This window comes from Salvelinus sp. IW2-2015, unplaced genomic scaffold (assembly GCF_002910315.2).
Source record: "Salvelinus sp. IW2-2015 unplaced genomic scaffold, ASM291031v2 Un_scaffold1957, whole genome shotgun sequence".
NCBI classification, from domain to species: domain Eukaryota; kingdom Metazoa; phylum Chordata; class Actinopteri; order Salmoniformes; family Salmonidae; genus Salvelinus; species Salvelinus sp. IW2-2015.
The window spans coordinates 81,474-106,297 of record NW_019943310.1 but is presented as its reverse complement, the minus strand read 5'-3'; the positions used below and the strand labels follow the sequence as shown (position 1 = coordinate 106,297).

The 24,824-nt window shown below is 42.3% G+C and overlaps 1 protein-coding gene and 1 long non-coding RNA gene across 2 annotated transcripts in view; one reads left to right on the top strand and one right to left on the bottom strand.

The window, feature by feature from the left end:
• The window catches only part of LOC112072550 (dynactin subunit 1-like), a gene marked incomplete at its 5' end in the record, with an annotated part of 61,973 nt that overhangs the window by 16,007 nt on the left and 21,142 nt on the right, over positions 1-24,824 (top strand). Inside the window, 3 exon segments of the mRNA XM_070439838.1 lie at positions 14,192-14,296; positions 21,208-21,632; positions 21,838-22,023. Of these exon segments, the coding sequence (XP_070295939.1) occupies positions 14,192-14,296; positions 21,208-21,632; positions 21,838-22,023 (716 nt within the window).
• LOC139024863 (uncharacterized) lies at positions 9,966-10,481 on the bottom strand. Its single transcript, XR_011476239.1, has 3 exons — positions 10,412-10,481; positions 10,151-10,326; positions 9,966-10,062 (listed from the first exon to the last, which is right to left on the bottom strand). It is a non-coding gene; the product is annotated as an uncharacterized lncRNA (long non-coding RNA).

Genomic DNA, 24,824 nt, shown 5'->3' with positions numbered 1-24,824 from the left:
GGTTTGTCCCAAATACAATGCTTTTAGTTTTTAAATATTTAGGACTAACTTATTCCTTGCCACCCACTCTGAAACTAACTGCAGCTCTTTGTTAAGTGTTGCAGTCATTTCAGTCGCTGTAGTAGCTGACGTGTATAGTGAAGAGTCATCTTCGTACATAGACACACACTTTACTCAAAGCCAGTGGCATGTCGTTAGTAAAGATTGAAAAAGTAAGGGCCTAGACAGCGGCCTGGGAATTCCTGATTCTACCTGAATATGTTTGGAGAGGCTTCCATTAACTTCTTGACGCACGGATCCCTTTAGCGGGATCATTTTCGTAAACAACGCTGAATTGCAGAGTGCCAAATAAATAAAAAAAATACTAAAAATATTTTAATCATGAAATCAAAAGTGAAATATACCAAAACACAGCTTAGCTTGTTGTTAATCCACCTATCGTGTCAGATTTGCTGAAAATATGCTTTACAGCGAAAGCAATCCAAGCGTTTGTGAGTTTATCAATCGCTAGACAAAACAGTAAGAAAGCTAGCCGCAAATTAGCTTGGTCACGAAAGTCAGAAAAGCAATAAAATTAATCGCTTACCTTTGATGATCTTCTGATGTTTGCACTCACGAGACTCCCAGTACACAATAATGTTATTTTTGTTCGATAAGATTATTTTTATAACCAAAAACCGCCATTTGGTTTGCGCGTTATGTTCAGAAAACCACAGGCTCGTGCCGTCCTGAAGGGCAGACGAGGGCAGACGAAAATTTCCAAAAAGTATCCGTAATGTTCGTAGAAACATGTCAAACGTTTTTTATAATCAATCCTCAGGTTGTTTTAACATACATAATCGATATATATTCAACCGGACGGTAAACTATTCAATACTACAGAGAAAAGAAAATGTCGAGATACAACTCTCGCGCGCATGAACTAATCAAAGGACACCTGAGGCGTTTTGATAATCTCGCTCATTTTTCAAATAAAAGCTTGAAACTATGTCTAAAGCCTGGTCACAGCCTGGGGAAGCCATTGGAAAAGGAATCTGGTTGATACCCCTTTAAATGGAGGATGGGCAAGCAATGGAAGAGGGATTTTTCCAAATGAAAGGCACTTCCGGGTTGGATTTCCCCGGGTTTTCACCTGCCAAATCAGTTCTGTTATACTCACAAACACTATTTAACAGTTTTGGAAACTTTAGGAGTGTTTTCTTATCCCAAATCTACCAGTTATATGCATATCATATATTCTGGGCCCGAGATGCAGGCAGTTTAATTTGGGCATGCATTTCATCCAAAATTCGATAGCTGCCCCCTACCTAGAGAAGTTAACATTCACAAGGCGCGCAGGGCCAGACGGATACCAGGACGTGTACTGCGAGCATGCGCTGATAACTAGCAAGTGTCTTCCACCGACATTTTCAACCTCTCCCTCTCCAAGTCTGTAATACAACATGTTTTAAGCATAGTGCCTGTGCCCAGAACGTTAAGGTGACCTGCCTAAATGACTACCGGACCCGTAGCACTCACGTCTGTAGCCATGAAGTGATTTGAAAGGCTGGTCATGGCTCACATCTAACCACCCTCCGGGAAACCCTAGACCCACTCCAATTTGCATACCGCCCCAACAGATCCACAGATGATGCAATCTCTATTGCACTCCACACTGCCCTTTCCCACCTGGACAAAAGGAACACCTATGTGAGAATGCTATACATTGACTACAGCTCAGCGTTCAACACCATAGTGCCCTAAAAGCTCATCACTAAGCTAAGGATCCTGGGACTAAACACCTCCCTTTGCAACTGGATCCTGGACTTCCTGACGGGCCGCCCCCAGGTGGTAAGGGTAGGTAACAACACATCCGCCACGCTGATCCTCAACACGGGGGCCCCTCAGGGGTGCGTGCTCAACCCCCCCCCCTGTACTGTTCACTCCCTGCACGGCCAGGCACGACTCCAACATCATCATTCAATTTTCTGATGACACAACAGTGATCACTGACAACAACGAGACAGCCCATAGTCTAGGTCCATGAGGCTTCTAAACAGCTTCTACCCCCAAGCCATAAGACTCCTGAACATCTAGTCAAATGGCTACCCAGACTATTTGCATTGCCCTCCCCTCTCCACACCACTGCAACTCTCTGTTGTCATCTATGCATAGTCACTTTAATAGCTCTACCTACATGTACATACTACCTCAACTAACAGGTGCCTCCGCACATTGACTCTGTACCGGCACCGCCCTGTATATATTGTTATTTTTCACTGCTGCTCTTTAATTACTTGTTACTTTTCTCTCTTATTCATATCCGTATTGTTTTGAAACTGCACTGTTGGTTAGGGACTCGTAAGTAAGAATTGAACTGTAAGGTATTCGGCGCATGTGACTCATACAATTTGATTTGATTTGATTTAGAGGGACATACATTAGGTTACTTACATTGATTCTACCAATGCCCCTGTTATAATGTCATTAGCTAAAGCATTATGATGACTCAGCGACACGATGGTTGGGGTATAACTGAGCTGGGTTTCGGTCATTGATAAGTCATTGTCTCAACGCAGCCTTATAATGCTGTGAAAGGATCCAGAAACCCAAATGATTTGGGTGGATCCCATCCTCCTTATAAAACGTGTTTTGTTTCCAAAAGGTATCAAATTGTCAACAAACGTTACACCCATTGAGCTGCAATAATCACGTAGCCAGTTGTGAAGAGAGAGAGAATCCTGCTAAAGCTTTCAATGCCACGATTCAGAGAGGGCACAGGGCCAGATATGATCAGAGAGGACACAGGGCCAGATATGATCAGAGAGGACACAGGGCCAGATATGATCAGAGAGGGCACAGGGCCAGATANCACAGGGCCAGATATGATCAGAGAGGGCACAGGGCCAGATATGATCAGAGAGGTCACAGGGCCAGATATGATGTGTATTTTATTAGTGTCAAGCAGAGAGTCAATCAGCTCTTTAAAATCCAGTTTCAACTGTTCAGAGCTGCCCTTCATAATGTCATTAAAACCCACATGGACTAGGATAGAATCAATGTCCTGGCGTAGTCCATTCAGGGCCAGCTTAGTAATGTCATTAAAACCCACATATCCTAACGTAGTACATTCGGGAGCAGCTTAGTAATGTAATTTACTCGAGCTCTGGGATAGGACATTGTTTCTGCACCAGGAACAGTCACATTTCTTACCATGGATCTGCCCAAAATCACAGCTACAGATTGTTACACCAGATAATGTGATTTAACCAAATATTTTTGGTATACATTACTGGGAGTTACAGGATAGGTACTGTTTGGTGTAGCAAATCAAATTACATTTTTATTTGTCACGTGCGCTGAATACAACAGGTGTAGACCTTACAGTGAAATGCTTACTTACAAGCCCTTAACCAACAATAGAGTTTTAAGAATATACCTAAAAAAAAAGTAAGAAATTACACTGATTGAATCTTTACATATTTATATCCATAACTGTGTCTTTATCTATATACCATTTACATAATTAATAAGCTCTACATATTTAGTTAACTTCTAGTTCCTCCCAATCCCGGATCCGGGAGCACCCCCCACAGTAAAAAAGCTGACTAGCACAGCGTCACAAGTAAATACTAGCATCTAAATATCATTAAATCACAAGTCCAAGACACCAGATGAAAGATACAGATCTTGTGAATCCAGCCATCATTTCTGATTTTTWAAATGTTTTACAGGGAAGACACAATATGTAAATCTATTAGCTAACCACGATAGCAAAAGACACAACTTTTTTTTCTCCACCATTTTTTTCCTGCATGGGCAGCTATCACAATTTCGACTAAATAAAGATATATATAGCCACTAACCAAGAAACAACTTCATAAGATGACAGTCTGATAACATATTTATGGTATAGCATATGTTTTTTGAAAAATGTGCATATTCAGGGGTATATCATATCAGACACGTTCTAAAAAATTATCTACCATTGCAAGTACGAGCTGCATCTGAAATGCGTTTGAAGCAGCCCGGAATAATCTAAAGAGACCGGACGTCAATTACAAAATATCTCCTAAAACTTTTGAAAATACACAGCATACAGCAAATGAAGACACATCTTGTGGAAACTCTAGCCATCCATTTCTGATTTTTAAATGTTATTACAGGGAAGGCAAATATGTAATTATTGTACCACGTTTAGACAAAGACCGACTTCTTCTATCACCAGTTTTTTACCCTCAGTAGCTATCACTATATTCGGACTAAATAACAGATATATATGAGCCACTCCACAGAAACACTTCATAAGATGACGTCTGATATAATAATTTATGGTATAGCATATGTTTTTTAGAAAAATGTTGCTTTTTCAGGTTAAAATCATAGTTTACGCTTGCAAGCCATATCTGAATCCAAAAACTCACCAAAGCGACTGAATAACTCAGAGAGAACGTGTTTACCTAATTATCATATAAAACATTTCTTAAAAATCACAGCGTACAAGCAATTGAAATCACAGATTTGTGAATCAGACAATATTTCAGATTTTTCATGTGTTTACAGCGAAAACACAATATTCGTTATACTTAAGCATTACCACAATGAGTAACATCACCCGCATTGATTAAGGCAAAAAGCGGCTACGTTATCACCAACCAAAAATATATTATTTTTTCACTACCCTTCTCAGATTCTTTCAGTGAACAGTCTGTAAATTCATATATACACATATGCATATAGGTTTGTTCGAAAATGTGCATTTTTAGCATCACAAATTGTGTGCGTTATGCAATGTAATCTGTCAAAACAATGGCATGCCATTTGGCCGGCGCCTCTTGGAATGGCACTAGTTAGATCTATTTATCGATTAGATTGACTAAATAATGACAGGTTGGACAGCTAATGAAGAGATGCATTAGTTTATTAATGCAACCGCTGAGTTAGATTTTTTAAATTAACGTTACTAGACATACAGTGTGCGTTACAGCCAGACTAGTGCCGCAACAATGGCCGACAAATGCGTTTACATTTTTCCACATAAATACGGAATAAAATCATAAATAGCTCTTACTTTTGGACGAGCTTCCATCAGTATCTTGGGCAAGGTGTCCTTTGTCCAAAATAATCGTTGCTTTGTTGTAAAACGTCCTCTTCAACTTCGGAACTAGCAGCTAACAATAGCTACGTGGCACACACATGTCCAAATCCTCAAACGCAATACTACGAAAATTCCGAAAATAGCAATATACTCGCATAAACTGATATAAATCGTTTTCAAATAACTTCGTTATGATGTTTCTAACACCTATATCAAATTAAATCACAGACGGATATATCTTAGGCCGATAACAAGAGCTTTTCAACATGCCATTCTGATGTCCTCTCTTGCGCCTTGACGAGCGTCCAAAAGAACGGACATGTCACTCCATTGCCTTTTATAAACTCTGAGAAATACGTAGAGACTCCATTCCACTTCTCATTGGTTACTRACATCCAGGGGAAGGCGGGTGCAGTTCATTTCGATCCATAGGGCACACACAGAGCTTTAAACTGATCTGAGAACAGAGACTATTTTTCTGACCTTCGCATGTCCTGTCATGATTTTCGCTGTAGAAAGAGTTCTGGTTCACCCACAGACATAATTCAAACGGTTTTAGAAACTAGAGATTGTTTTCTATCCAATAGTAATAATAATATGCATATTGTACGAGCAAGAATTGAGTATGAGGCAGTTTAATTTGGAGACGATATTTTCCAAAGTGGAAACAGCACCCCCTGTATTGAGAAAAGGTTTTAAAGACCGACTGAGTCGTAAAAAAACAACTTCTCTGGTTGAAAACAGCCCATATGCCACTGATATGAGACAGAAAAGAATTTCTAGTGTAAATAGGATAATTTTGGTCATAAAGTCAGTCTCATCCAAAACTGAGATTTACAAGATGATTAGGAAAAAGATTGTATGTCACGGAATTAAGGCTTTTCTTGGGTTGGGTTTATTTCAGTCCTGCCCATATGCCCACAACTGTAGCGAGTACGATGGGAGACAGAGTGCTGGTTTCAAGCGCAAGTGTTTATTAGTAAAGAACCACAGGAGGAGGCAGGGCGCTGGGTCCAGGGGCAGGCAGAAGGTCATACACAGGGACTCCAAAAACGCAACAGTACAGGCAGGGAAAAGGCTAAAAACTACGATACACAGGAGGACTAATACAGAAATAAACAGAGCTCCGAATAGAATGTGTAACAAAACAAACAATACCTCACAGTGACGGGGTGCAATGAACTGAACTAAATAGTGTGTGATAATGACATATAGGTGTGTGAACAGGTGATCAGAATTCAGGTGATTGGGATCTGGAAAGTGAGCTGCGTTCAGGGGATCTATGTGTTTGAGAGTGTGAGCTGGAAGCAGACGTTACAACAGCACCCAAGTAATCATCAATTTCGAGCGCAGCTGCACGCGACCCGATCGTAATGCCCGTGGTAAATTTGGTTTGACTTTGGATATCCCGATGGGGCTAGTTAGGAACCATCAGTAAATTACACAATGTACATGGGACAATATAAAAAAAGTTTAAATAGAAAACAATGACTTAAAAACCTCAAACCTACTATAAATTGTAGAAATTCATATACAAACTAAATATTGTCCCATTTACATTGTGTAATTTATTGACTGTCTCTAACTAGCCCCGGAAATAGGCTATCCAAAGTGAAACCTACTTTAGCACTAGCTAGCCCAAACTACTTCCAGACACAAGACCAGGGGCCTGTTGCACAAAACTAGGATAAGGGATTAAGCCAGGATATCTTGGTGATCCTGGCTCAATTGATCCGTAATCCGGTTGCACTAAAGATGGATAGGGGGCAGGAGGATATGTTATGGTATAAATTACCATGGAGATTTATTCTGTGGAGCTAGCCTGCTCCAGACCAGGCTAAATTCCAGGATCTATTTAATCTCATCCCTAATGTCAGTCAGCAGTCACCACAAATGGAAACCAATAGTTATTTCACTGCTCACTATACATTGTTATCACATATAACTAGACCCACTGTTATTATTTTAATGTTTGGATCATTAATTTCATGATTTTGGATAAAAAATGATTTTTAGATGATGTTTGCTATCATTAGATAATTTACAGTTCCCCATAGACTATAAGGCATTATAAAATGATAGAATATAGGGCCACAGAGGGAAAAAAAACAAGTCATAATATTGTAACCAGTTGTTTTAAAGGAGGACAGTGTTAAAATGACAGATGTGGGGCATTTCGTGAAATTGTACTTCAGTATGGTTTCATAAACAAAGACATGCTGATGTGCCAGAATATTAAGTATCACATTGTCATAAGTATCAAACTGTAAAAACAATATGTAGCTTTTCTGCAGAAAGACCAGCCTCATAAATTTATGACTTTATCCTTTTTCTTCAGTGTGGCCCTAGTACTCTGTCATATAACAAATACACATTCCATATGAATATAAAACACAATGTTAACATTATGTTCCTTTATTGAATAAGGACAAAACAAAGCAGGTAAACCATCAGCTCCTTTCGAAACTGAAGTCACAGTGACTCTACAAGATGGAAAGCACAGAATCCAAGCATATTATACAAAATGATACATACACATTCAAAGGTCTGTATATAAAACACCTGAATGTCTGCACACTAAAATAAATGCAGGACAAATCCATACACATCAACTGAACAGACAAATGAATGGATGCAGTAGCCTCCCTGCAGCCTTGTATTACACACAGTATATACGCACAAACATCATAAGAGGCCAAATTCGTCAAAAAACGAACCCAAAAAAAACCAAATTCCTCTGCCACCGCAGGACATATTTAACCAAAATTGAAAGCCACACATACTAACTAAAATAATTCAACACATATTGGTCCCTCAGCAGCCGACCACTGTCGTTCAGGGAAGATTGCCGGATTGTCCCAGTCCATGGCTGGTGGCACTTGGGGCCCTCTCCTTCCTCAGGCAGGCCACATTGTGGAGGACAGCACAAGCACAGTAATTCACATGCCCTAACAGGGCTGACCTTAATTTTGAAGGCAGTGAAAGCGTGCCTTCAGGAGGCCAAAGGTCATTTCAACTCTGGCCCTGGTCCTGGCATGGGCATGGTTGTAGGCCTGCTGTGCTTCCTGGGGTCTGTGAAAGGTGTCAGGAGAAAAGGCTGGCAGCCATACCCCTGTCTCCCAGCAACACACCAGAGAATTCACCTGTCAAACAAAAATCTCATCATTACTACTACCCATAAACACAGTGATATTCTTGACACAGCCATGATGGTTATAAATAGGGGTTGTGTGGCTTACCTTGTGATAGGCACTGATAGATTTCAGAGGCCCGAAAGATTCTGGAGTCATGGACTGAGCCAGGCCATTTTGCCCACACATTTGCTGATCACACAGTCAGCATTGCAGACCATCTGAAATCAAAAAGATGAGGAATATTACACCAATCAATGCACATCACTGGCAATGCAGAGTGTTCGTCAATGGACAATATCAAAAAGTTATGTTACCTGAACATTAATGCTGTGAAAGGATTTCCTATTCACAAAATCGGCCTCATGGGCACTGAGGGGCTTTTATCCTTATGTGTGTGCAGTCCACTGCACCAATGACATTGGGGAACCTGTCCACAAAAGTATGAGTATCCTACTATGTGTTAACAGTTGTCCTGTATTTGTAGATCCTCTTACCTGCAATCCTCTAGAACTCCTCTTGATGTCACAGAGTCTTCTGTGGCCAGGGAAGGAGATGAAGACATCTGCTAATGCTTTGATAGCCAGACCACACATCCTTATTGTGCGGCAAATTGTGGCCTTGTTCAGCTTTTTCGCATCCCCCACTGAGTACAGGAAGGCTCCACTAGCAAAAAGGCCCAAGGCCACACAAACCATTTGCTCCACACTCAGTGCATGGCTCCGTGCAGTGCGGTGCTTAATCCTGGGACCCAGTAGTCTGCATAGATACCTGATGCCATCTGCAGAAAAACCTGTATCTTTCATATAGATGGTCATCAGGGAAGGCCAGTGGGTCCAACCGGTCCTGAAGACCCTTTCTCGCCTGAAGGTCTTCCTCAGCACAAGTGCTTCTTCATCCACAATCTCGCACGAATGGGCATGCCATTGTCAAGCAGAAAGGACACACAATTTTGGGCCTTCATATAGGCTAGTGGCCACACCTGGTGCTGGGGGGTGGGCAAAAGAGGGCGATGCCTTATAACGATGACTTGGTTGTACTGATTGCTGGGAAAAAAAAAAAAACCTTAGAAAGATGCCACCGTCCTGTGTGCTCACAATAAGAGCTCATATGTCATGGCTCACTTGACTTTACGAGAAATACCTAATTTTTTATTTGAGCTGTGTCATCTTCTTGGAGCTGGGGGAGGAAAGAAAAATAATGATTAATACATTTGTGTTACAGTTAGCATAACGGTGTACATTGAAGGCATATCTCACCTCCCTCTCAAGTTTTTTTATTTCAAGGTCCAGTTTCCTAATTGTCCTCTTTTTTATTTCGGACTCCAGTGCAAGATTTTCCATCTTTTTCTTCTTGTACTGAATGTCTATGTCTGCCAGTTCTATTTGGCGCCGGAGGTGGTTGCCATACAACTTTCTGATAGCTTGGTGCTCTGTGAACACAATACAATTAGCGCAGCTGGAATTTGGCAGGATGTGGTGTCCTTTTATAATACGCACTATGTTGCCAGGCTGGTTTTCCCACTGTATAGCATCTGGGTCCTGTAAAAGAAATTAGATTTTTTGATTTTGATGAGGACTCCTCACCATTGTAGAGTAAATAGTACTTTCACAGTCTTAACATGATACCTCATGCTTCTGGAATCCAGAGAGATGGTCTCTCCCTCATCATCGTCTCCATCATGTGCTGTTGCTGTGCACTGGGCCTTCACCCTATCAATTTAATCGGATTCATATTGAAGCTAGTAGACAGACATGCCAGGCCTACAGTATGCCTTTGATGGAGTACTCACTGGATCAGCATCGTCTGGTGCTTGTGCTGGTGGCTCTAACAGGAACACAGTGCTGCCAGACACTGCAAGGCAATAGGTAAACCAAAGTCAGACAGTCAAATTGATAAATATGAATGTGGTTGTATCCCATGTAAAGATGGAAGGACATACCTTGAATGAAGCGGGTGGCATCTTGGGAGGAACCTATGCTCGTCTCTTTCCCCCCAGGGATCCCCTCTAAGACGGGCCTGCCTTTATTTAGCTCCAAGGCCATGTCCTCTGCTGGGTAAGGTCAGCCTTTGGTGACCCACCACCCGTGCCTTGTCTGTGGGTATTCTTTTTCACTGCTAAAACAGTACAGACAATGTGTGAGCAGGCACCTTCTGGGTACAATATATGCTGTGCTTTGTTAAATATTAGTCAGGGACATACCATTCTGCAGAATGTTCTTGTATTTGATTTTGACCTGCTGCCATGTCCCGTTTGGCCGTTCATGTTTAATCTACACCACACACACACACACACACACACACACACACACATTTAATGGAGTCACACTGCAAAAAATTACTTGGTATTTTTGTCTTGTTTTCAGTAAAAATATCAAAAAATATCAATAGCTTTATACAGTGTGATGGAGTTACTTTACACAATTTCACTCATATCTGCAGTGCATTTCAATTAAAAATTTAACCGTTTCATAATTACAGTACAACTGCATTTGGAGATGTGAATTAATATTTGAATTGTAATTGTGATGTTCAGCGGGAGCGTGAGTGTGTAATTGTGCACTACTTACGATTCAGGCCGGTCCTGCAATACTTTGCCACGCTTTTTCTCTTTGCTTTATCACTGTGGCGGTGTTGCCTTTCTTCTTAATTATATCTTTTACCTCCTCGTATGCCTCCATGAGGATTTGTGCTTCCGACGGGGAAAAGTACGCGGCTCTAGTTGCCATGGTAAATCAGTTAATCTGTGATCTGTGGCGGGGTCTATTTGAGTGAGCCGTGAGCGCGCACCTATCCAGGATTGGTTTCACCTGGCTTAATGAATCCGTGTCTGCTCATCCTGGCTTGGTCTTTGTGCAACCAATTAAGCCTGGACGCACATGTTTTGGCTTCATTGAGCTCAGCTGAGTCATTTATCCCGGATGTCTTAATTCTACTTTTGTGCAACAGGCCCCAGGGCCCGGTTTCGCAAAAGCATCTTAAGGCTAAATTCATCATTAGGTTCTTAGGAGTATTGTTAAATCTCTGAGCTGCATTAGGTTCTTAGGAGTATTGTTAAATCTCTGAGCTGTTTCCCAAAACAATCGTTATTAACGTTGCACTTGAAAACGCTCGTAATCTAACGCCTGCATCGTTAGATGCTATTTTGCCCTCAAACGTCACTTTGTACACAGAAGATCTCCGCTAAACACAGAATCAAATGGTTTATCCATCTCTCTCTGACACCGATAACTTCTGAACAAAATTGTTTTCAAATACAAAGTTTCCAATGTCTTTCCAATCGATACAAACACTCAATGTATACAAATATTCTTAAAATGAAAACCAAGATAACAGCACAATATATATATATATATATATATATATATATATATATATATATATATACAGTATGCGTATCTTAATCATGTTCAATCAATTGAATTATATTTTGCTACTTGTAGGCTACTGTCTGTAATTTGTCCCAATATATTTCATGCTGTGTAGCCTAACGTGATCAATGATGTGCCAAATCAGTGATTTAGTGAATCTTTATTTGGTAAGCATTAGTATAATCCGCCTCAATATTTGCAGCCGTAGGGTGATAATAGGAGCTGATCCGTCGTCAGTATTGTGAAATAATTATAATTATATAATTAGGTAAGATTAGACTGTAGAAAGCTGATCCGAGGACAGCGCTCCCTTTCTTTCGATACTACTAATATATCGACACATGATCCAACGACGCACTGAGCAACCGTTCTCTACGCGTGGTGATTTCGGAAACGCTTGATACATCTTCGGCTGTTGTAGGACAGATGCAACGTTACAACACTCGTAAATCTAAATTCCATCGCTATCGGGGGGAAAAACGCCCCCTAGTTATAGACTGTTTCAAGTTATCTAGAAGGGTAAGTGGCTAACTGTGTACTGTTTTGGCAGAGGGTATGTACAAATGCTTCCAAAGTGCATACAAGAGACACCCACATTGATTCACAACCCCAAGACAACTCTCGTTTGTGGCTTCAGTCATGCATTTCTTAATGCGCAAAGCTACAGTATAAAATGAGACCCAAATCAGTATGTTCAGCCCCATTTGAAACACTGCTGTTATATATTGAGACAAACAGACAACGTTTCAATTCCGACAGAGATTTTCATCAAGACCTGTTATTTTGTTTTATCTCAAATAGATAAAATAGATTAAGTAAATGTATCTTCATTCGCTAAGGCAGTATTTTCACCTTGGAGGAAAACACCGGGGAGTTTTTATAGACCGCCAGCAACAACAAAAGGCATCCATTTACGTGTTGTTTATGAGTGCATTTCACACTACTTTTGGATTATAATTGGATTGTAAAAGCTTGTATAAATAACCTGCTTAATATAGTGTTTGTGTTATCAGCGCACATCAGCTACATTACTTACTACTTAAAAATACACTTAAACTTCAAACAGTAAATTGGTCTTTGGCTAGCAGCCTTACAGTGCCTTCAGAAAGTATTCACACCCCTTGACTTTTTTCCACATTTTCTTGTTTTAAGTCTTTAATCTAAACTGGATTAAATTGAGATTATTTTTGTTACTGGCCAACACACAATACCCCAGAATGACAAAGTGGGATTATGTTTTTCGAACATTGAATATCCCTTTGAGCATGGTGAAGTTATTGATTACACGTTGGATGATGTATCAATACACCCAGTCATTACAAAGATACAGGTGTCCTTCCTAACTCAGTTGCCGGAGAGGAAGGAAACTGCTCAGGGATTTCACCATGAGGCCAATGGTGAAACCTGGTTCAGTCTGCTTTCCACCAGACACTGGGAGATGAATTCACCTTTCAGCAGGACAATAACCTAAAACACAAGGCCAAATCTACACTGGAGTTGCTTACCAAGAAGACAGTGAATGTACCTTAGTTGCCAAGTTGCAGTTTTGACTTAAATCTGCTTTAAAATCTATGGCAAGACCTGAAAATGGTTGTCTAGCAATAATCAACAACCATTTTGACAGAGCTTGAAGAATTCTGAAAATAATAATGGGAAAGTGTTACACAATCCAGGTGTGGAAAGCTCTTGGGAGACTTACCCAGAAAGACTCATAGCTGTAATAAAAAATAAATATGAATCCATTTTGAATTCAGGCTGTAAAACAACAAAATGTGGAATAAGTCAAGGGGGTATGAATACTTCCTGAAGGAACTGTATGTCAATGAGCATTGGTATTCTAGCTAACAACTGCTGCAATCCAAAAGGCCAGCAGCACCCTGCATCCCACTGCTGGCTTGCCTCTGAAGCTAAGCAGGGTTGGTCCTGGATGGGAGACCAGATGCTGCTGGAAGTGGTGTTGGAGGGCCAGCAGGAGGCACTCTTTCCTCTGGTCTAAAGAAATATCCCAATGCCCCAGGGCAGTGATTAGGGACACTGCACTGTGTAGAGTGCCGTCTTTCGGATGGGATGTTAAACGGGTGTCCTGACTCTCTGAGGTCATTAAAGATCCCATGGCACTTGTCGTAAGAGTAGAGGTGTTAACCCCAGTGTCCTGGCTAAATTCCCAATCTGGCCCTCAAACCATCACGGTCACCTAATCCTCCCCCAGTTTACAATTGGCTCATTCATCCCCCTCCTCTCCCCTGTAACTATTCCCCAGGTCGTTGCTGTAAATGAGAATGTGTTCTCAGTCAATTTACCTGGTAAAATAACAGATAAATACTTTTTTTTTAAAGAGGTACTTTGCAAAAAAAAATTAAAATAAAAATACATTGTAAGCCTATGAGAACCCCAAAAAGTGTTTTTTCTTTAGAACTAATAACTATATACATGTAGGTTATGTTGAACGGGTGCAGAGGGCAAAGGCCAGTTGTTTTTCCACAGTGGCCTTTATGATGTGATGAGTAGCAATGCGCACGCCCCAGCCCACCTGAGTATCTTGTCTTTTTCAGTTATCTGAAAAATGGGGCTGATGGTGATGGTTGATGGCTGTGTTGTGCTCTGTGTTCCAGGTGGATGGGGCTTTAGGAGCTGAGGAGATGGTGGAGACTCTGACAGAGAGGAATCTAGACCTGGAGGAGAAAGTCAGAGAGCTGAGAGAGACCGTCGTTGATCTGGTAAGAGAGACACACCACAGACCTACTGGGACAGACACACCACAGACCTACTGGGACAGACACACCACAGACCAACTGGGACAGACGCAGACCAAATGGGACAGACGCACCACAGACCAACTGGGACAGACACACCACCGGGAACCATGGAACAGACACACCACAGACCTAGCTGGGACAGACACACCACAGACCAGCTGGGACAGACAACCACAGACCAGACTGGGACAGACACACCACAGACCAGCTGGGACAGACACACCACAGACCAACTGGGACAGACCACACCACAGACCAGCTGGGACAGACACACCACAGACCAGCTGGACAGACACACACAGACCAGCTGGGACAGACACACCACAGACCCACGCTGGGACAGACACACACAGACCAGCTGGGACGACAACCACAGACCTACTGGGACAGACACAGCACAGACCACTGGGACAGACACAGACCAACTGGGACAGACACACCAACAGACCAAACCTGGGACAGACACAGACCAAACTGGGACAGACACACCAACAGACAAACTGGGACAGACACAGACCAACTGGACGACACACCACAGACCCACCTGGGACCAGTATACAGACCAACTGGGACAGATGCAGACCAACTGGACAGACGCACCATAGACCAACTGGGACAGCGCACCACAGACCCAACTGGGACAGACACACACAGAACACTGGACAGACACAGGACCAACTGGACAGACACACCACAGACCAACTAGGACAGACACCACAGACCAACTGGGACAGACACACCACAGACCAACTGGGACAGAAACAGACCAACTGGGACAGACACACCACAGACCAACTGGGACAGACACCCAGACCAATGCAGACACAACCACAGACCAACTGGAACAGACACACCACAGACAAACTGGAGCAGACACACCACAGACACACTGGGACAGACGCACCACAGACCAAATGGGACAGAAACACCACAGACCAAAGGGACAGACACACCACAGACCAACTGGAACAGACACACCACAGACAAACTGGGACAGGACACACCACAGACCAACTGGGACAGACGCACCACAGACCAAATGGGACAGACACACCACAGACCAACTGGGACAGACAACACCACAGACCAACTGGACAGACGCAGACCAAATGGGGACAGACGCACCACAGACCAAACTGGGACAGACACACCACAGACCAGACTGGGACAGACACACACGACCAACTGGGACAGAAACAGCCAACTGGGAAGACACACCACAGACCAGCTGGGACAGACACCACCACAGACCAGCTGGGACAGACACACCACAGACCAGCTGGGACAGACACACCACAGACCAGCTGGGACAGAACACACACAGACCAGCTGGACAGACACACGCAACCAGACCTACTGGGACAGACACAGCACAGACCAACTGGGACAGACACAGACCACTGGGCCAGACAACACACAAACTGGGACAGACACAGACCAACTGGGACAGACAACCCCCCACAGACAAACTGGGACAGACACAGACCAAACTGGGACAGACACACCACAGACCAACTGGACAGATACAGACCAACTGGGACAGATGCAGACCAACCTGGGACCAGCGCACCATAGACCAACTGGGACAGACGCACCACAGACCAACTGGGACAGACACACCACAGACCAACTGGGACAGACACAGACAACTGGGACAGACACACCACAGACCAACTAGGACAGACACACCCACAGACCACACACCTGGGACAGAACACAAGACCAACTGGGACAGAACAGACCAACTGGACAGACACACCACAGACCAAACTGGGACAGACACACCACAGACCAACTGGGACAGACACACAGACCAACGGAACAACACACCAAGACAAACTGGGACAGACACACCACAGACCAACTGGGACAGACGCACCACAGACCCAATGGGACAGACACACCACAGACCAACTGGGACAGACACACCACAGAACTGGAACAGACACACCACACGACAAACTGGGGACAGACACACCACAGACCAACTGGGACAGACCACCACAGACCAACATGGGACAGACACCAACAGACCAACTGGGACAGACACACCACAGACCACTGGGAGCAGACCGCAGACCAACATGGGACAGAGCAACACAGACCAACTGGGACAGACACACCACAAGACCAGCTGGGGAGACACACCACAGACCAACTGGGACAGAAACACGACCAACTGGGACAGACACACCACAGACCAACTGGGACAGAAAACAGACCAACTGGGAGCAAGACACACCACAAGACAGCACTGGGACAGAAACAGACCAACTGGGACAGACACACCACAGACCACTGGGACAGGACACACCACCAGACCAACTGGGACAGAAACAGACCAACTGGACAGACACCACCACAGACCAACTGGGACAGCGACACACCACAGACACAACTGGGACAGGACAACAGACACAACTGGGACAGACACACCACAGACCAACTGGGACAGACAACCACAGACCAACTGGACAGAAACAGACCAACGGGACAACACACCACAGACCAACTGGGACAGACACACCACAGACAACTGGGACAGACACACACGCATGGACAGAACAACTGGGGCAGACACGCAGACCAAATGGGACAGACACACCACAGACCAACTGGGGACAGACACAGACCAACTCAGACAACACCAACAAGACCAACTGGGACAGACACACCACAGACCAACTGGGACGACACACCAACAGACAACTGGACAGACACACCACCAGACCAAACTGGGACAGACACACACAGACCAACTGGGACAGACACACCACAGACCAAATGGGCAGGACACACCACAGACCAACTGGGGACACAGACCACACCAACGCAGACCAACTGGGACAGACACACACCACAGACCAAACTGGGACAGACACACCACAGACCAACTGGACAGACACACGCACAGACCAACTGGGACAGACACACCACAGACCAACTGGGACAGACACACCACAGACAAACTGGGACAGACACACCACCGACCAACTGGGACAGACACACCACAGACCAACTGGGACAGACACACCACAGACCAAATGGGACAGACACACCACAGACCAACTGGGACAGACACACCACAGACCAACTGGGACAGACATGGTTGGGGGTCAATTCCATTTAAATGCCAGTCAATTCGGGAAGTACACTGAAATTCAAATTATCTTCAATGCTTTTCAACGGGGTAAAATGTGGAGTTTAATTAGAATTTGTTTTACTTCCTAGACATTTGAGATAAACATTGTATTTCTGTGGTCTGAATTTCATAAAGTACAAACAGCATTGTTTTCAGATGTTTTCCGTTGGTAGGCCTACCTACCCATGCACTAATGTGTCTCTCCTCACTCTGCTCACTTCAGTGAATGAATGGGCAATCAATCAATCAATCAATAGCTGATCAAACATAGCTGATCATTGTGACGTCACTGAATGTGTACAGTGCATTCGGAAAGTATTCAGACCCCTTCCCCTTTTTCCACATTTTGTTACGGCACAGTCTTATTGTAAAATTGATTACATAAAAAAAGAATCCTCATCAAACTACACACAATACACATAGCGAAAACAGGTTTTTAGAAACGTGTGCAAATTTATAAAAAAGTAAAAAAATAAATACCTTATTTAAGTATTCAGACCTTTTGCTATGAGACTCGAAATTGAGCTCAGGTGCATCCTGTTTCCATTGATCATCCTTGAGATGTTACTACAACTTGATTGGAGTCCACCTGTGGTAAATTCAATTGATGGGACATGATTTGGAAAGGCACATACCTGTCTATATAAGGTCCCACAGTTGACAGTCGAAGGCGAAAGTTCACCTTCCAACAGGACAAATGATTCTAAGCACACAGTCAAGACAACGCAGGAGTGGCTTCGGAATGTGTCTCTGAATGTCCTTGAGTGGCCCAGAGCCTGGACTTGAACCCGATCGAACATCTCTGGAGAGACCTGAAAATAGCTGTGCAGCGACGTTCCCCATCCAACCTGACAGAGCTTGAGAGGATCTGCAGAGAAAAATGGGAGAAACTCCCCAAATACAGGTGTGCCAAGTTAGTAGCGTTATACCCAAGAAGACTCAAGGCTGTAATCGCTGCCAAAGGTGCTTCAACAAAGTACTGAGTAAAAGGTCTGAATACATACACTACCGCTCAAAAGTTTTAGAACACCTACTCATTCAAGGGTTTTTCTTTATTTTACGATTTTCTACATTGTTTGAATAATAGTGAAGACATCAACACTATGAAATAACACATATGGAATCATGTAGTAACCAAAAAAGTGTTAAACAAATCAAAATATATTTTATATTTGAGATTCTTCAAATAGCCACCCTTTGCCTTGATGACAGCTTTGCACAGTCTTGGCATTCTCTCAACCAGCTTCACCTGGAATGCTTTTCCAACAGCCATGGAGTTCCCCCACATGCTGAGTACAAGTTGGCTGCTTTTCCGACTCATCCCAAACCATTTCAATTTGGTTGAGGTCGGGGGATTGTGGAGGCCAGGGCATCTGCTGCAGCACTCCATCACTCTCCGTGTGTTGGGTCATTGTCCTGTTGAAAAACAATATGATAGTCCCACTAAGCCCAAACCAGATGAGATGGCGCATGATTCCATATGTGTTATTTCATAGTTTTGATGTCTTCACTATTATTATCACAATGTTGAAAATAGTAAAAATATAGAAAAACCCTTGAATGAGTGGGTTTTATAAACTTTTGACCGGTAGTGTATGTAAATGTGATATTTCAGTTTTACATTTGTAATACATTTGCTAAAATGTCTAAATACCTGTTTTTGCTTTGTCATTATGGGGTATTGTGACGTCATTATTGGGTATTGTGATGTCATTATGGGGTATTGTGATGTCATTATGGGGTATTGTGATGTCATTATGGGGTATTGTGTGTAGATAGATGAGACAGAAAAAAAACAATTTAATCTATTTTTGAATAAGGCTGTAACGTAACAAAATGTGGAAAAAGTCAAGAGGTCTGAATACTTTTCCGAATACTTTTCGAATTATGTGAATAATGATGGTGAGAGCCCAGTAACAGATGGACTACCATCCCTTTAATCATAGCGGCTTTGTGTTTCGAAAATCAGTGATTCCATTTCTATTGTCATGTGACAGTTTTTTTATTTATTGGAAAGTCCAAATGTCGGCCTTTTACCAGATACATTTTTTCCCACCATGAACTGTTTATTTTCATAACTGTTATGAATTCGGTATCAAATCATATTGTATTAGTCACAGGCGCCGAATACAACAGGATGTAGACCTTACAGTGAAATGCTGAATACAACAGGTGTAGTAGACCTCACAGTGAAATGCTGAATACAACAGGTGTAGTAGACCTCACAGTGAAATGCTGGATACAACAGGTGTAGTAGACCTCACAGTGAAATGCTGAATACAACAGGTGTAGTAGACCTCACAGTGAAATGCTGAATACAACAGGTGTAGTAGACCTCACAGTGAAATGCTGAATACAACAGTGTTAGTAGACCTCACAGTGAAATGCTGAATACAACAGGTGTAGTGACCTCACAGTGAAATGCTGAATACAACAGGTGTAGTAGACTCACAGTGAAATGCTGAATACAACAGGTGTAGTAGACTCACAGTGAAATGCTGAATACAACAGGTGTAGTAGACCTCACAGTGAAATGCTGAATACAACAGGTGTAGTAGACCTCACAGTGAAATGCTGAATACAACAGGTGTAGTAGACCTCACAGTAAATGCTGAATACAACAGGTGTAGTAGACCCACAGTGAATGCTGAATACAACAGGTGTAGTAGACCTCACAGTAAATGCTGAATACAACAGGTGTAGTAGACCTCACAGTGAAATGCTGAATACAACAGGTGTAGTAGACCTCACAGTGAAATGCTGAATACAACAGGTGTAGTAGACCTCACAGTGAATGCTGAATACAACAGGTGTAGTAGACCTCACAGTGAATGATCTGAATACAACAGGTGTAGTAGACTCACAGTGAAATGCTGAATACAACAGGTGTAGTAGACCTCACAGTGAAATGCTGAATACAACAGGTGTAGTAGACCTCACAGTGTGATGCGAATACAACAGGTGTAGTAGACCCACATGCTGAATACAAACAGGTATAGACCTCACAGTAATGCTGAATACAACAGGTGTAGTAGACCTCACAGTGAAATGCTGAATACAACAGGTGTAGTAGACCTCACATGTAATGCTGAATACAACAGTGTAGTAGACCTCACAGTGAAATGCTGAATACAACAGGTGTAGTAGAACCTCACAGTGAAATGCTGAATACAACAGGTGTAGTAGACCTTCACAGTAATGCTGAATACAACAGGTGTAGTAGACCTCACAGTGAATGCTGAATACAACAGGTGTAGTAGACCTCACAGTGAAATGCTGAATACAACAGGTGTAGTAGACCTCACAGTGAAATGCTGAATACAACAGGTGTAGTAGACTCACAGTGAAATGCTGAATACAACAGGTGTATAGACCTCAACAAGTGTAATGCTGAATACAACAGGTGTAGTAGACCTCACAGTGTAATGCTGAATACAACATGTGTAGTAGACCTTACAGTGAAATGCTGAATACAACAGGTGTAGTAGACCTCACAGTGAAATGCTGAATACAACAGGTGTAGTAGATCTCACAGTGTAATGCTGAATACAACAGGTGTAGTAGACCTCACAGTGTAATGCTTACTTACGAGCCCTTAACCAACAATACAGTTAAAAAAAAAGATTGGGTCTGTACACAGCGTAGTACCTTCACTGACGCATTTTTTTTGCTCTACAAAAACAACACGTAAGCGTGACCTTTGTGCTCTGTGATTGGTCCGTTTCTACAGGAAGCCATCAATGAAATGAACGATGAGCTGCAGGAGAACGCCAGAGAGACGGAGCTGGAGCTCAGAGAGATGCTGGATCTGGGCGGAGGCAGGGTCAGGGAGGCGGAGAAACGAGTGGAGGCTGCTCAGGAGACCGTAGCTGACTATCAACAGACCATCAAGAAGTACCGCGAGCTGACCGCTCACCTGCAGGAGGTGAACAGAGAGCTGACCAGCCAACAGGAAGCCACAGCTGAGCAACAGCAACAGCCTCCAGCTGAGATGTTTGACTTCAAGATCAAGTTTGCTGAGACTAAGGCCTATGCCAAGGTGAGCTGTACACAGTGCCCTGCGCACTTTCAGAAGAGCGCCACTAAAAATACACAGGGAAAAATCAGCATATCTTGGCTTAGTCTTTTAAAAAGGTGAGCTGTACACAGTGCCCTGGTCGACAGTGTCCCGTCCACAACAGTACCATGACTACCTGTCAACTAGCAGCCTGAAATACGCGGTGAAAAATGCATTGGTGTAGTCTAAACTATCTGTTTTTGCGTGTGTGTCTCTCTCTGTGTCTGTATGTGTCTCTCTCTGTGTGTTTCTCTCTGTGTGTCTCTCTCTGTGTGTCTCTATGTGTCTCTCTGTGTGTCTCTCTCTGTGTGTGTATCTCTCTCTCTCCCTCTCTTGCTGTGTGTCTCTCTCTGTGTCTGTATGTGTTCTGAGTGACAACTGTGTGGAGAGGAGCGGCATGAGAGGAGCGGCTGGGGAACAGCTGAGCTTTGCTGCTGGACTCGTCTACTCTCTCAGTCTACTACAGGCTACATTACATAATAATGAGCAGTAGTCAGTCTGCTACACTACATAAATATGAGCAGTAAGTCAGTCTGCTACACTACATAAATATGAGCGCGTAGTCAGTCTGCTACACTACATAAATATGAGCAGTAAGTCAGTCTGCTACACTACATAAATATGAACAGTAAGTCAGTCTGCTACACTACTAAATATGAACAGTAAGTCAGTCTGCTACACTACAATAATATGAGCAGTAAGTCAGTCTGCTACACTACATAAATATGAGCAGTAAGTCAGTCTGCTACCTACATAAATATGAACAGTAAGTCAGTCTGCTACACTACATAAATATGACAGTAAGTCAGTCTGCTACATTAATAATATGAGCAGTAAGTCAGTCTGCTACAGTAAGTCAGTCTGCTACATTAAGTCAGTCTGCTACATTACATAAATATGAGCAGTAAGTCAGTCTGCTACATTACATAAATAGAACAGTAAGTCAGTCTGCTACACTACATAAATATGAGCAGTATCAGTCTGCTACATTAAGTCAGTCTGCTACATTACATAATATGAGCAGTAAGTCAGTCTGCTACACTACATAAATATGAACAGTAAGTCAGTCTGCTACATTAAGTCAGTCTGCTACATTACATAAATATGAGCAGTAAGTCAGTCTGCTACACTACATAAATATGAACAGTAAGTCAGTCTGCTACATTAAGTCAGTCTGCTACACTACATAAATATGAGCAGTAAGTCAGTCTGCTACATTAAGTCAGTCTGCTACATACATAAATATGAAGCAGTAAGTCAGTCTGCTACATTACATAAATATGAACAGTAAGTCAGTCTGCTACACTACATAAATATGAGCAGTAAGTCAGTCTGCTACATTAAGTCAGTCTGCTACATTACATAAATATGAGCAGTAAGTCAGTCTGCTACACTACATAAATATGAACAGTAAGTCAGTCTGCTACATTAAGTCAGTCTGCTACATTACATAAATATGAGCAGTAAGTCAGTCTGCTACACTACATAAATATGAACAGTAAGTCAGTCTGCTACATTAAGTCAGTCTGCTACACTACATAAATATGAGCAGTAAGTCAGTCTGCTACAGTAAGTCGTCTGCTACATTAAGTCAGTCTGCTACATTACATAAATATGAGCAGTAAGTCAGTCTGCTACACTACATAAATATGAACAGTAAGTCAGTCTGCTACATTAAGTCAGTCTGCTACACTACATAAATATGAGCAGTAAGTCAGTCTGCTACATTAAGTCAGTCTGCTACATTCAATAAATATGAGCAGTAAGTCAGTCTGCTACTTACATAAATATGAACAGTAAGTAGTCAGTCTGCTACATACATAAATATGAGCAGTAAGTCAGTCTGCTACATTAAGTCAGTCTGCTACACTACATAAATATGAGCAGTAAGTCAGTCTGCTACATTAAGTCAGTCTGCTACACTACATAAATATGAACAGTAAGTCAGTCTGCTACATTAAGTCAGTCTGCTACATTACATAATATGAACGGTAAGTCAGTCTGCTACATTCCATAAATATGAACAGTAATCAGTCTGCTACATTAAGTCAGTCTGCTACATTACATAAATATGAGCAGTAAGTCAGTCTGCTACACTACATAAATATGAACAGTAAGTCAGTCTGCTACATTAAGTCAGTCTGCTACACTACATAAATATGAGCAGTAAGTCAGTCTGCTACAGTAAGTCAGTCTACTACAGTAAGTCAGTCTGCTACATTAAGTCAGTCTGCTACATTAACATAATATGAGCAGTAAGTCAGTCTGCTACACTACATAAATATGAACAGTAAGTCAGTCTGCTACATTAAGTCAGTCTGCTACACTACATAAATATGAGCAGTAAGTCAGTCTGCTACATTAAGTCAGTCTGCTACACTACATAAATATGAACAGTAAGTCAGTCTGCTACAGTAAGTCAGTCTGCTACATTACATAAATATGAGCAGTAAGTCAGTCTGCTACATTACATAAATATGAACAGTAAGTCAGTCTGCTACACTACATAAATATGAGCAGTAAGTCAGTCTGCTACATTAAGTCAGTCTGCTACACTACATAAATATGAGCAGTAAGTCAGTCTGCTACATTAAGTCAGTTTGCTACACTACATAAATATGAACAGTAAGTCAGTCTGCTACATTAAGTCAGTCTGCTACATTACATAAATATGAATGGTAAGTCAGTCTGCTACATTACATAAATATGAACAGTAAGTCAGTCTGCTACATTACATAAACATGAACAGTAAGTCAGTCTGCTACATTACATAAATATGAACACTAAATCAGTCTGCTACATTACATAAACATGAACAGTAAGTCAGTCTGCTACATTACATAAATATGAACAGTAAGTCAGTCTGCTACATTACATAAATATGAACACTAAGTCAGTCTGCTACATTACATAAACATGAACAGTAAGTCAGTCTGCTACATTACATAAACATGAACACTAAGTCAGTCTGCTACATTACATAAATATGAACAGTAAGTCAGTCTGCTACATTACATAAATATGAACACTAAGTCAGTCTGCTACATTACATAAACATGAACAGTAAGTCAGTCTGCTACATTACATAAATATGAACAGTAAGTTTAGCCACATTCTTTTCTCTTTAACTACACAGCATTCAACATGGAAAGATCTCACTCAACTATTGTGTGTGTGTGTGTGTGTGTGTGTGTGTGTGTGTGTGTGTGTGTGTGTGTGTGTGTGTGTGTGTGTGTGTGTGTGTGTGTGTGTGTGTTGTGTGTTGTGTGTGTGTGGGGTGGTGTGTGTTG